Raw genomic sequence first — 14,668 nt, 5'->3', positions numbered from 1 at the left:
GCTTATTTGAAGGGATCTGATGATATTTTTTTTTTTTTTTTGCGGTATGCGGGCCTCTCACCACTGTGGCCTCTCCCGCTGCAGAGCAGAGGCTCCGGACGTGCAGGCTCAGCGGCCATGGCTCACGGGCCCAGCTGCCCCGCGGCATGTGGGATCCTCCCGGACCGGGGCACGAACCCACGTCCCCTGCATAGGCAGGCAGACTCTCAACCACTGCGCCACCAGGGAAGCCCAAAAATAGATATATTTTTAAAAATCTGTTTCTGTCTTGACTTTTGTACATTGAAATCACTGGTTTATTTCACTTGTCTGATTGTTTTCTTTAACAATTGCTTTGTTTTTTTACCATCTGCATTTGATTATGTTCGTTTCTTATTATTTTTTATTTCTTTTGGCTGCAATGCATGGCTTGTGGGATACTAGTTCCCTGACCAGGGATTGAACCCGTGCCCTGGCAGTGCAAGCACCAAGTCCTAAACACTGGACTGCCAGGGAATTCCCTTATTTTTCTTTTATTTTTTTCTTGACTTTGAATAGATTTTATCCATCACTTGTGATTTTTTTTTTTTTTTTTTGCCATTCTTATTTTGTCATTTCTGTTTCTCTGGGATCTTCCTTAACTTTTCTTTTCAAGAGCAGTTATTTGATGATCATTTCTAGTAAGATTATGAATATAACCCATTTTCTCAGAATTCTGTCCTGAGAACAATGAATAACTTTGGAAATATGTGAAAAAGCTGTACATTACCCTATGACAGTGCAGTGATGTCACCAAAAATTATCTTGAATTCTTTGTGTTGTCCTAGTCCCTGTCACCCAGCCACTACTTCAAGTTCTCTCTTCTTTTATCTTATTTTCTCTTATGTCCATTCCCACTATTTTCTTGCAAAACTTTTGCTGTTATGTTACTGGTGCTCAGACCAAAGATTATACGTGAAATCTGCTATTCTTTCCCCTGATATGTTATAAAATTAAACAGTCAGGTCTTTTCAATCATAACTTTTATGCAAGGTAAGATAATATGATGAGCATGATGAATGAATGAAAGAAAATATGTTTCACATAAAGGGTTTTATTTAGTTTCAATATTAATTTTATAGTATGAATATTAATTCCTAGGTTTTAAGTTGTGCTTTGTGGATTGAAATGATATTTCACTTGTCTTAATTACATTCTTATTCATTAAATGTATTCATGAAATTGGTTTCTAAGTTTTTGTTTGGTCTGTTTTTCAGTGTAGTAAAATAATACTTATTCTTTTACAGGGGTTGTTTGTTTTATGGTCCACCTGGAACTGGAAAAACTCTGGTTGCTAGAGCACTTGCCAATGAATGCAGTCAAGGGGATAAAAGAGTAGCATTTTTCATGAGGAAAGGTGCTGATGGTCTGAGTAAGTGGGTAGGAGAATCTGAAAGACAGCTGCGATTGCTATTTGATCAGGTATGATATTCAAATTTACCTATATAGATCTGTAATCAGTGTAGATTAAGTATAAGGATTGGATAAACCTTGCATTTAATCACTTTTCATAGAAATAAACTCATAATAATTATACCACATATATACTCTTCCTAGATTATTTTCCTTTGTCATGTCATGATTACACCGACGTATGATGAACAGTTTTATAGTAAAAGGAGGAAGGAATAATTGGGTCTAAGTTCTCTGGAGTCTTAGGTCTCATATCTAAAGACTAGAGACAGAGTGGTAGTCTCACACTTAAAAGAGACGACAGTAGTGAGTTATGTTTCAGTATACGAGCTGAAGATTAGCTCTGCCCTAGAGTGGCTTTCAGTTTCATATCCCAATTGTATTGACAGTAAGTTGTGAGATAATAGCATTCTTAGTTACTGAGGCATATTGTTGCAAATGCTTTTACATCTCTTTGTAGAATTCACTGAGGTTTTTTTGTTTTAACTTTACTGAAATAGATTTTAAACTATGGCATCTTATTAAATGTTTTTTTCCTCCTGACATGGAGGAAAGCTATGTCACTGTCTTCTATTCTTTGTCTTGTTTCGACAGTTGGTCTTCAGTAGATATTTTTTGTGTCCCAATAATTGTAGCTGTATGAAATCTGAGGGATATAACCAGTGGAGTATATTGAATGTTTCCAGTTGAAAATGCAAATAAACTTAAATTGTATGCTGTTATAATTTATTATGTCTGAATCCTTAAAACATAGTTCTTGAGTTTATATTTTTAAAAACTTCTTATAAGCAAATAGGAATGAAAATGGATTAAAATGCTTTATATTAAGTCTATGTATTTGAATTTTTTCATGATAACATGCAATCACTGGACTTGCTTCCTAGGCCTATCAGATGCGCCCATCAATTATTTTCTTTGATGAAATCGATGGTCTGGCTCCAGTACGATCAAGCAGGCAAGATCAAATTCACAGGTAAAACTTGCTTGATGGTACTTCTGCCTTTCTTCCTATATTCTGAGCAGTATTGATATTGCATGAGGGATAGAATGTTAGATGGTGAAAGAAAGTTTATAAACCAGTGTTGTTTGGTAGTAGAAACCAATGTGTAGTACAGAAGAAAAAGAAAAAGTGAACCTGTTCTAAAGGGTAAGGTGTTCTCAAGCACAGTATTGGTTATAGATTTAGCTTGTGATACAGACTTAAATGCCCATTGGCCAGTGAGGTAAGGCAAATAAAATGAGTGAGGCAGGCCAGTGATAAGGGTGGGTCTGGGAAATGTGGCTGAGTGTCCAATCATGAAGAGCGTGGCCAATTGTTTTTAGCTCCAGCCTATTACTGAAGTGCAAAAGCTGACTCAGACTTGAAAAATAAATTTTCTTTCCTAAATTTTATATTCAGATTTTTGCGTTAAATATCTTTTAGATGTTGCCAACTAATTCAGATGCTTTTTTTTTTTTCCCCCTAGTACTAGCCCAACTTCCTGATTTTCAGAATGGGAAAGTTGCATCTCCCCTGTGATAATTGCTTACCCAAGGGAGCAGTTTTCACTAGTACCACTGACTCAACCTGAATCTAAATTCATTTTAGTCCTAGTTCATCTTCAGTTTTTCACAGCTTCTTTTTAAATGTAATTATTTAATTAATTTGGGATACCCAAAAGCAAATGTTTGCATGCTTTCATTATGCCAGTATTGTTTTTCATTGTACATAATATAAAAGAGAAACGAGACATAAAATTATGAGTGATAGGTAGGTTTTGGCTTTTCTAACACCTAACAACATTTACTATATTCTGGTCCTCTTCTTTGACTTGATACTATAAAATTTTATTTGTTCTGAGTAAATTAAAATATTTACTCCTATATGGTAAAAATAGTTGTGTGTGCACATACCCTACCAATAATCATACACACTTTTTATATATATGACACATTTCATTATCAGCCATACTGTATTCATTGTGTTGATAGGGAAAAATATATTTAACAATACGACCATCACTTTGCAATCAAGTAATTGAGTACTTACTGTATTTTGGAACAGTTCTAAAAGGGATTGGAGAAATTTTAACAGGAAATATAGAATAATTTTAGCAAGCACTTATCATTTCAAATATATATTTTTAAGAGAACTTAGGTTTTTGTTTTTTCCAAAGACTTAAAAAATCTGAGAGAAGATGCTTTTTGTTAAATTAAGCTTATTTATTTATTTATTTACTTTAAGGGAGTAAATCTTTTTCTTTTTTTTTTACAAATTTATTTATTTATATTTTTTATTTTTGGCTGTGTGGTTATTCGTTGCTGCGCGGGGGCTTTCTCTAGTTGTGGCGCGCAGGGGCTGCTCTTCATTGTGTTGCGTGGGCTTCTCATTGCGGCGGCTTCTCTTGTTGAGGAGCACGGGCTCTAGGTGCGCGGGCTTCAGTAGTTGTGGCTCACAGGCTTAGTTGCTCCGCGGCATGTGGGATCTTCCTGGACCAGGGCTCGAACCTATGTCCCCTGCACTGGCAGGTGGACCACTGCGCCACTAGGGAAGTCCAAATTCAGCTTTTTTAGAAGTTAGCACATTGAACATGATTAAACTATCCTCTTTATCTTATTGTTGGTAATAATTTTAGGGTAATGCAAATAAGTAAGTAAGTGAATGCATTAGAAAATAAGATTTTTAGCCTAAGAAAAGAGGATACAAATATAAAGTAAATTAAATTAAAACCCTCAAATCGGGCTTCCCTGGTGGCGCAGTGGTTGAGAGTTCGCCTGCCGATGCAGGGGACATGGGTGCATGCCCTGGTCTGGGAGGATCCCGCATGCCGCGGAGCGGCTGGGCCCATGAGCCATGGCCTCTGGGCCTGCGCGTCCGGAGCCTGTGCTCCGCAACGGGAGAGGCCACAGCAGTGAGAGGCCCACATCCCAAAAAAAAAAAAAAAAAAAACCTCAAATCTTTACTTGAATTAGAAATACCAGTATGAACTTACGATGAATTTTATTTTTAAAGAAAAAAATGATTCCTATCTCTGGACACTAAAAAGGCCTAGAAACAATCACAGTCCAGCGGCAATTCATACCCTTAGTAATCAGAGTGTGATCTCTAAATACTAGGATTCTTTAGTGGAGGAGGTGTTAGGCAGAACTGAGATGGGAAATAGCAAGACAAGCCTGGAACATATTGTAATTCCTGGAAGTGAAGAAGCAATCAAAGACTACTGGGGTCACATCAGAGTGACATAGCCAGTTTGAAGAGGTTTCCATTGGCCAAAGACGGGACAGTTTGAGACCCTGTATACTGAGTCTCTTAAATATGTATACACATTTTTAAGAGACTCAGTATATTGAAGTGTATCAAGTACACAGAAATCATCAGTTTTTAATGATCTGTTTAAAAAAAGAACTTAATTGGTCACTCCAAAGGTTGCTAAGACAGTGACTCATTACTCTGAAAATTGATGAAGAGAATGAAGCAAGCATTTCTTTTTCCTGTCCTGTAACCATGATTCAGAGTAATTTAATAATAATGATAAAGAGAACTTTGTTCTCTGTAGAAAAATCACATTTAATAAATGCAAAGGAAATTATTGAATTAGAAAAATAACCATTTTGCAACCCCTTATGAAATAGTGGATCAAGAACTATGGTTTTCAACTGGGAGTGATTTTGCCCCCCAGGGGACACGTCTGGATATATTTTTGATTGTCAAAACTGGGAGGGGGAGTGCTCTACTGGCTTCAAGTGGGTGAAAACCATGGATGCTGTTAAATATCCTACAGTGGACAGGACAGCTCTCCACAACAAAGAATTATCTGGCCCAAAATGTCAATGGTGCCAAGATTGAGAAACCTTGATCTAAGCAATAGTTATCGGTGGCTGCTATGAAAGCAGATAAGTTGAAAAGGTTAATAGTAAAGTTTATGATGAGTGGAGTAACCTGATAACACCTCAACTAAACCCAACCTACCGATCTTAAAAATGAAAATATGGTATCACTTGCCTCCTGATGTATACAGTAGGAAGTACATGGTATCTTCCTGTGAAATATGCTATCCCAAATAGTTTAATCTATATTTATTAAGCTTGTAGATGTAACTACCAGTTTACAGGAAATATGAAAGCTAAAGGACAAGTTAAATGAGCCTATCAGGAAGCAATCAGCTCAATCCAGATGTGGGAGGGAAATTCTACAAAACAAATGAACCAGTTTCTTCAAAAAATAAATGGCATGGAGGAAGAAAAAATAAGTGAGGGAAGGGTGATGGGGAACTGTTATGGATCTGAGGGTTGTTTGACCAAGTGCAATGTGTGTAGATCTTGGCTTGAACAAACCAAATGTAAAAAGATATTTTGAGACGATCAGGGAAATTGGAATTAGTGTCATTTACATTGGTGTCATAGTATTGTGGGAGTTTTTAAAAGTCCTTATCCTCAGAAATACATATGTGAAGCACTTAACATGAAATATTTATGGGTTAAATGACCTGAGATTTTTTTGTTTGGTTGGTTTTTTTAAAAGCTATTGGGTGAAGACAAAAAAGGAATACTGATAATTGTTGAAACTGAGTGATGAAGATGTGGAGACTGTTTTACTATTCTCTCTCCATAATGAAAAGTTTAAAATGTAATTAAAACTCTTTTTAAAAAAAATAAATTTATTTATTTTATTTATTTATTTTTGGCTGTGTTGGGTCTTCATTGCTGCGCATGGGCTTTCTCTAGTTGCGGCGAGTGGGGGCTGCTCTTTGTTGCGGTGCGCGGGCTTCTCATTGCAGTGGCTTCTCTTGTGGAGCATGGGCTCTAGGCACACAGGCTTCAGTAGCTGTGGCATGTGGGCTCAGTAGTTGTGGCTCATGGGCTGTAGAGCGCAGGCTCAGTAGCTGTGGCGCACGGGCTTAGTTGCTCCGCAGCATGTGGGATCTTCCCGGACCAGGGATTGAACCTGTGTCCCCTGCATTGGCAGGGGGGTTCTTAACCACTGTGCCAGCAGGGAAGTTCAAATCCTATGTTTTTATGCTTTATGTATATTCTGTTTTATTTTGGGGTCCTTTGATAATGTGTACACAATGAACCATTTTATTATTTTTACTTTCTGTTTGTCTGCCTAGTACTTGTATTTTTTTGATGTTGTATCCCTGTTTGAGAACTCTAAAGTTCCTATGTGAAATTATGCTTTATGAAATGGCTTCCAGGAACCATTTGTAGCATTCTGAAAGCTGTGTTTTCCATTGACTTTAAATGTCTATGTGCCATGTAGTATGTTATTTTACAGATATTCTTTTTAAAAAGCTTATTGAAAGTAGTGGAATGCTCTGAGAAAATTCAGTCACACATTTAATGTATTCAATCTTAGCAAAAAAAAAGAAATGATGTGTTCAGCTTCCACACAATTAATCTCTTCTCTCTTATTTTTAAATTTAGTTCAATTGTTTCCACCCTGCTAGCTCTTATGGATGGATTGGACAGCAGAGGAGAAATTGTCATCATTGGTGCTACCAACAGACTGGATTCTATCGATCCTGCTTTACGAAGGCCTGGTCGTTTTGACAGAGAATTCCTTTTTAGCCTACCTGATAAAGATGTAAGAATTTAACATCACTCAAATTTTGACAAAATTGATTGCCTTTATCATGAACAAGTCTTGGTATAGCGAAAAATTGAAGATTGAGTTTTGTATGTTCTGAAGCGAAGTTGTATGATTAACATTCAAACATGTATGTATGTATTTTTAGGGAGGCATTATTTTATTTAAAGAAAATAACTTGGTAAATTTTTATTCTTTTTTTTTGGTTCCCGCGGCTTGTGGGATCCTAGTTCCCCGACCAGGGATGAACCCAGGCCACAGCAGTGAGAGTGCCAAGTCCTAACCACTGGACAGCCAGGGAACTCCCCACCCCACCCCCCTCCTTTTTTTTTTTTGTAATAAAATAGTGCCTCCCTAGAAATACTCTTAAAATTCTTTCAATTTGAGCACAACCTTTGCATGTTAATTATACAGCTTTATTTTGATTCAGAACACGTGGCCTAACAGTCAGTCCTTAGCCAATTCATTAGCCTTGGCTTTTTTCACGGATACAACCATATAATCCTATGCAGTTATTTTAAAGCTGCCTAATATTTTGAGAACCAAGTTAGAAAATATGGGTAGAGCTATCAGTACTCTTAAAAACAGTTCTTAATATGTACCAGAATAAACAATAGTCCAGCAGTTTCTTAATGTCTCTCATTCACATTTATGATGACTAGAACTTGAGCTATAAATGTAGATCTGTTTAACATAAAATCCTCAAGCTCTTACAAATACATCTTTTTTTTTCATTTTTACTGTTTCATATTTCTGTTTATATTAGGTATTAAAATCTTTAAAATTTTAGATAAATTATTCTAAATTGAAATTAATCTGAATAGCACTTTATTATTATAGAAAAATTTAACTGTTTTTATTTGTAGGCTCGAAAAGAAATTCTAAAGATTCACACAAGGGATTGGAATCCTAAACCACTGGACATATTTCTAGAAGAACTAGCAGAAAGCTGTGTTGGTAAACGTTGCTTTAAGCATTAAAAGAAATATTACATGCATTTCAAAGATGGAATAAGTTGTAGTTTTGCCAGGGTTATGTTTAAAGAAATGCAAATTATATTTGTTTCTTATTTATAGTTGCTGGCATGTTTTTTTTTTTTTTTGGCCGCGTTGGGTCTTCATTGCTGTGCGGGGTCTTTCTCTAGCTGCAATGAGCCGGGGCTACGCTTTGTTGCGGTGCACGGACTTCTCATTGCGGTGGCTTCTCTTGTTGTGGAGCACGGGCTCTAGGCGTACGGGCTCAATAGTTGCGGCATGCGAGTGTGCAGGCTTTTAGTAGTAGTGGTGCATGGGCTCAGTAGTTGTGGCTCACAGGCTCTAGAGCACAGGATCAGTAGTTGTGGCGCACAGGCGTGGTTGCTCCGCGGCATGTGGGATCTTCCTGGACTGGGGCTCGAGCCCGTGTCCCCTGCATTGGCAGGCGGATTCTTAACCACTGCACCACCAGGGAAGTCCTGTTTTCTTCGTATAAAGTCCTAGATATTATATAGAGGTAATTGATATTTTGACTGTCAGGGAATATCAGAATGAAGTTAGATCTTTTACTAACTGTTCACATTTTTGTAATTATCCTATTAAGCATTCTACATGTATTATTTCAGGTAATTCTTACATCAGTCCTGCGAAGTAGGTAGCTTTATCCCCATTTTACAGATGTAGAAATGGCTGAGAGAGCATAAATGAATAAAGAGAGCATAAATCTCTAAAGATCACACGTCTAGTAAATGACAAACTGGAATTTGAACCTGATTGATTTCAAAAGTCGTGCTCTTGACCCTTGTGCTCTACTTCATGCCTGCATATTTCACTCTCAAAAGTTGATTGATTTGTTAAGGGTTATTATCAACCATGTAAGTTCACTGGGGGAATGAGAGACATTTTAGCCTTATTACTCCTAAATATTTTGCTACTATATTGCTAGGCTGATTTTTAATTTTCTTTTAACCATGGTCAAGCTAATAGGGCGGTGGTTTACTTAAAAAAATTTTTTTTGGTTGCCTTGGATAGGATACTGTGGTGCAGATATTAAGTCAATATGTTCTGAGGCTGCTTTGTGTGCTCTGCGTCGACGCTACCCGCAGATCTATACCACCAGTGAGAAACTACAGTTGGATCTCTCTTCAATTAATATCTCAGCTAAAGACTTCGAGTTAGCTATGCAAAAGATGATACCAGCCTCCCAAAGAGCTGTGACATCACCTGGGCAGGCACTGTCCGCCATTGTGAAACCCCTCCTGCAAAGCACAGTTGACAAGATCTTAGAAGCTCTGCAGAGGGTATTTCCACATGTGGAAATCGGAACTAAAAAGGCATTAGACTCAGGTATGAAACTTGATTGACCATTTAGTTTTCATAATCTGTGAAACTAAATGTTTTGTACATCCCTGTACAGTAATGTTTCTTTATAAAAGAGCCTCTTGAAAGGAATTTGGCCATGCTTTGCCTAGATATTTGAAAGAAATTTACTTCACAGATTGCCCTAGACTTAATCTAAGTTTGGAATGCATTATTTTAATTTACGTGTTATTTATATCTACACAAACATTTTTGATTCTTATAAAAATGTCATTGAAGTTCCTTGGTTTGCTAACTGAGGCATTACATGAAGATTTACTTTGTAATTCAGAAAAGTTACTAATGCACACTTTTTTTGTTTACTTTATAGATGTTTCTTGTCCTCTTTTAGAAAGTGACTTGGCATACAGTGATGACGATGTTCCTTCAGTATATGAAAATGGACTTCCTCAAAAATCCTTTAATAAGAGAAAAGAAAATGTTAATTTTCTTCATTTGAATAGGTACACTTCCCTTGAAAATTAATATATTTTTTTCTTGTGTAAATTCCCTAAAACTAAATGAAATGACGTTTGAAAAGATAAAAGAGGCCAGCCAATTGACTTTTTTAAAAAGTTAAAATATTAGAAAATTTTTTGTTGTTACAGTTGTCATGATGGTAGAAACTATACTGTATGAAGTATTCCTAAAAATCTGTAGGGGTTGATTCTTTCCAAAAACCATATGAACCATGATGTTATGACTGGCCATAGTGTCAAAACTTTTGACTTCTAAAGTTCATAGTTGGTAATTGGGAGGGACATTTAAACTTTTTTCCCCTAAATCATAGGTTATTACTCATTTCTTTCAGAAATGCTTGTGATCAACCTATGTCTTTTCGACCAAGAATATTGATAGTAGGAGAACCAGGATTTGGGCAAGGTTCTCATTTAGCACCAGCTGTCATTCATGCTTTGGAAAAATTTGCAGTCTACACATTAGACATTCCTGTTCTTTTTGGAGTCAGTGCTACATCTCCTGAAGAAACATGTGCCCAGGTAATTCACTGTTGCCCAGACACATGAGTTGTAAGTCAAAGTAGTCTTCCAAAGACAAAATCTAGAATTGCCTCGTTCTTTTTGTACTGTGTTTTTTGTCTTTCTGATTTCTAACTTCAGGTTTTCAAAATAGAACTATGCATAAGTGCTTAGTTACTGAAGAGTGTGAGTTTAAATCCCTTTTCCACCACTTACTTGCTATGTGACTTAGAAAAGTTATTAGATCTCTCTGCCCCATTTTCCCCATTTGCAAAATGGAGATAATAATAGTCCTTACCTTGTATGGCTGTTGTGAGAAATGAGTAAAATACTTAAAACAGTGACGGCTATGCAAAATAAAATTTTAATTTTCTTCATTAGAATAGGTACATTTCCCTTGAAAATTAGTATATATATATATTTTGTGTGTGTGTAAATTCCCTAAAACTAAATGAAATGATGTTTGAAAAGATAAAAGATGCCAGCTAATTGATTTTTTTTTAAAGTTAAAATATTAGAAAATTTTTTGTTGTTACAGTTGTCATGATGGTAGAAACTATACTGTATGAAGTATTCCTAAAAATCTCTAGGGGGTGATTCTTTCCAAAAACCATATGAACCCTGCTGCTTCTGTTTTTGCTATATTAAAATTTTTTTAATGTAAAAGTGTTTTATATTTGTATTTTAACCTTGGTTGCCATAACAGAAAAGTCTTCTAGATTTCTTGAGCTGTTTTCTAATTGCTTGAAGCAATCATGTTTTTCTAAAAACGAGACTTTTTTTGTGTGTGTGGTACGCGGGCCTCTCACTGTTGTGGCCGGATTTTCCTGGTCCGGGGCACGAACCCGTGTCCCCTGCCTCAGCAGGCAGACTCTCAACCACTGCGCCACCAGGGAAGCCAAGCCCTAAAAATGAGAATTTTATAAAACATTTAAAAACAAGATTGTGGGATTGGGGAAGCATTTTTAAAACTCGAGGGTTTTATATGACAATTCCGGGAAATTAAACATTGTTCCAGATTAATAAAGCATATAACTAATGTGCTGACTCTCTAATTGAATGTAATTTTTTTCTCTCTCTACTAGATGATTCATGAAGCTAAGAAAACAGCACCAAGTATACTGTATATTCCTCATATTCACTTGTGGTGGGAAATAGTTGGACCAACACTTAAAGCCACATTTACCACATTATTACAGAATATTCCTTCTTTTGCTCCAGTTTTACTACTTGCAACTTCTGACAAACCCTATTCCACACTACCAGAAGAGGTAATTTGGGAGAAATTATTATATTTTAAAAAGAGATATACTTAAGTAATAAGAATTTATGGAAAAAATTCCAAGTGCTACAGAGGTGAATAAAATTATAAGGAAAAGTTTTCCTATTAAAGATACCATTGTTAGCTATTTGATACATGTGCTTGTTGGGCAGGATGGTATATGTATATGTGTATGTATATTGTAAGACCATATTGTAAATTTTTTTTCTCTAAATGGAATATGATGCATACTATTCTGTAACTTACTTTATATATCTTATGTGTTTTTTAATACATAAGTCTTATTTCTTTCAAGAGCAGCATAGCCTTTTCTGTTTTCTTGATATACCATAATTTATTTATCCAAATCCTTATTAATAGGATTTTAGTTATTTTCCAGTTTTTTTCCTGTTGAACTGCTACAGTGAGCATTCTTGGGTTTTAAATTATATGAGCATTACTATGTGGATTTTTTTTTTTTTTTTTTTTTGCGATACGCGGGCCTCTCACTGCTGTGGCCTCTCCCGTTGCAGAGCACAGGCTCCGGACGCGCAGGCTCAGCGGCCATGGCTCACGGGCCCAGCCACTCCGCGGCATGTGGGATCTTCCCAGACCGGGGCATGAACCGCGTCCACCTGCATCGGCAGGCAGACTCCCAACCACTGCGCCACCAGGGAAGCCCGTGGATTTTTTTTAACATGCATTCCTAAAAGTGGAATAACTATAGCTTAGCCAAAGAGTATGCACATTTGACATTTTTGATAGTACCAAATTACTGTCCTTCAAATTTGTGCCAATTTAGACAACTACCAGTGACAAAGTTCATGCTGCTTCTGCCTGTAATACTCTTCTCCTAGATACATAGAAAATAAAGATGTGATCCTTTATTTTTCTCAGATGTCTGCCTAGATATCACCTCAGAGGTCTTCCTGATCAGTTTCTCAATTACAGCAGTAACACCTCTGCCTATCACTCTCTTCTCCCTTACTCTGCTTTGTTTTTATCACTACTTGACATTAAATATTAATTCGTTTGACTCTATCTCTACTAGCAGAATGTAAAATACGTGAAATCAGGGACATTTTTCCACCTCTCCGTCCCCAGAATACATAATAAGCATGTTGTAGTCTTGTGTGTGTGTTTTTAGAACATTAGTAGGATGATAATTCAAATATTTTATTTTAAATATATTTACTGAGCACTTATTCTGTGACAGACATGGTTATAGGCATTGGGAATATAGCATTGAACAATATAGAGAAAAATCTGTATCCTCCTAGGGCTTACATTTTAGTTGAGGGAGAGACAAACAAAAATAAAATATAATACCAACCTACCAGTATGGAGAAAAATTTAGCTAAGCAATGCCAAAAGAGTGTGGTAGGGCCACAGTGTTAAATCCACTAGGTTAGCCTCACCAAGAAGATGACATTTGAGCAAATACCTGGAGAAGGTAAGGTAGTGACCCATTTGAGTATCTGAGGGACAGAGGTTCCTGGCAGAGGAAAAGCAAGTGCGAAAGCCCTGAAGGAAGAGTGTGGTGTGTTGGAAAAATCGCAGAAAGTCTAGAGTGGCTAGAACAGAGTGAATAAAGGACAGAGTAGAAGGAAATGATGTCAGGGAGTTATCAAAGGACCAGATTGTGTCCCTGATGGCAGTTTTGTAGTTGTTAATTCTTCAACTAAAACTTAAATAAACTGGGAAATGAACATTAAGTATATATTAATTATAGATTCTTAGGGTGGGAAGAGTCCTTAAAGTTTTCTACTTTAGTCATCTAGTTCTGGACTCTAAGTCTTTCTTTTGTATAGAACACCTTCACAGTTCATTTTGTTAGTTCTGACTCCTTAGAAAAATCAACTTATTTTGAGAGGCTTCCATTTCTTAATGTCCATTTGTTTCCCACATAAAATAGAGAGCCCGTCTATTCTGTCTTCATCATGACAAGCTCTTTGTATGTTTGAATATGGTTTTGTGTTCACTTCTATCTCCTCGCTCTGACCCAGTCTTCTTCACACTAAAAATTTCTTCTTCTATGATAAGGTATATTCCTTAGGAATATTAAATACAATAAAAGTTTATTTCTTGCTCACTTAACAATACCAGGCAGATGACTAGATTGGCGGGTCCACCCTCCACCATGTAGTCATACCAGACACTCAGGCTGAGAGAGCTTTCTCATTTTCATCATGTGACTTTCCAGGTTACTTTCATTCCACCCAGCTGAAAGGATTGGCCTTCTTGTGCCTGGTCTGAAAGTGATACATATCATTTCCTTTCACATTCCATTGGCTAAAACTCACATAGCCATACCTAACTGCAAGGGAGACCAGGAAATATGATATAGCAGTGTGCCCAAAAGGAAGAGAACATGGAGTGTGATAATAGCAGGCTCTGCTACACGTCACACATATTTTTAGTTTCCTCAAAATTCTAGTCACTCTCTTGAATGTCTTTCTCTTTATAGTCCTTTTGAAAGGCTGTACTCAGAATGAATTAAGTACTCTAGCAATGTTCTGATTAACAGAGTAAAGAATTGCTATTTAGTAGCCCCATTAACCATTGATTTATTGTACTCACTGTCAGTTAAAACTTTGTTAATTATTTCAAAGTTTAAAACAAAGATAAGTTTATACTCTTGGTAATAAGTAAGGCAAACTAGCTGAACTTTATAAAGACGTAGGGAGGTTGAAAAGCTGTCATCAGTTTAACTTTATCAAGAATGTGGGAATTTTGGGGCTTCCCTGGTGGCGCAGTGGTTGAGAGTCCGCCTGCCGATGCAGGGGACACGGGTTCGTACCCCAGTCCGGGAAGATCCCACATGCCGTGGAGCAGCTGGGCCCGTGAGCCACGGCCGCTGAGCCTGCGTGTCCGGAGCCTGTGCTCCGCAACGGGAGAGACCACAACAGTGAGAGGCCCGCGTACAGCAAAAAAAAAAGAAAAAAAAAAGAATGTGGGAATTTTGTACTCAAAAAAAAATTTTTTTAAAGATAGCTTCTTTGTTTTCTTATGGTAATATTTCCTAAGCATATCACTGTAAACTGAGTAAAGTATCCCAGTATCACACTGTACTGTAGGGTGGAATGGGCACTGGACCAGG

The 14,668-nt window shown here is 36.9% G+C and overlaps 1 protein-coding gene across 1 annotated transcript in view; it reads left to right on the top strand.

Moving 5' to 3' along the window:
- ATAD2 (ATPase family AAA domain containing 2) overlaps positions 1-14,668 on the top strand; it is a 67,070-nt gene that overhangs the window by 38,833 nt on the left and 13,569 nt on the right. Inside the window, exons 12-19 of the mRNA XM_024741328.1 lie at positions 1,266-1,440; positions 2,316-2,404; positions 6,835-6,994; positions 7,864-7,954; positions 9,004-9,318; positions 9,662-9,794; positions 10,142-10,328; positions 11,393-11,578. Of these exons, the coding sequence (XP_024597096.1) occupies positions 1,266-1,440; positions 2,316-2,404; positions 6,835-6,994; positions 7,864-7,954; positions 9,004-9,318; positions 9,662-9,794; positions 10,142-10,328; positions 11,393-11,578 (1,336 nt within the window). The remainder of the gene's footprint in view (positions 1-1,265; positions 1,441-2,315; positions 2,405-6,834; positions 6,995-7,863; positions 7,955-9,003; positions 9,319-9,661; positions 9,795-10,141; positions 10,329-11,392; positions 11,579-14,668) is intronic.

Source organism: Neophocaena asiaeorientalis, unplaced genomic scaffold (assembly GCF_003031525.2).
Source record: "Neophocaena asiaeorientalis asiaeorientalis breed wild unplaced genomic scaffold, Neophocaena_asiaeorientalis_V1.1 scaffold177, whole genome shotgun sequence".
NCBI lineage: Eukaryota > Metazoa > Chordata > Mammalia > Artiodactyla > Phocoenidae > Neophocaena > Neophocaena asiaeorientalis.
The sequence above is the reverse complement of the archived record's forward strand: the minus strand, read 5'-3'. Positions and strand labels throughout refer to the sequence as shown.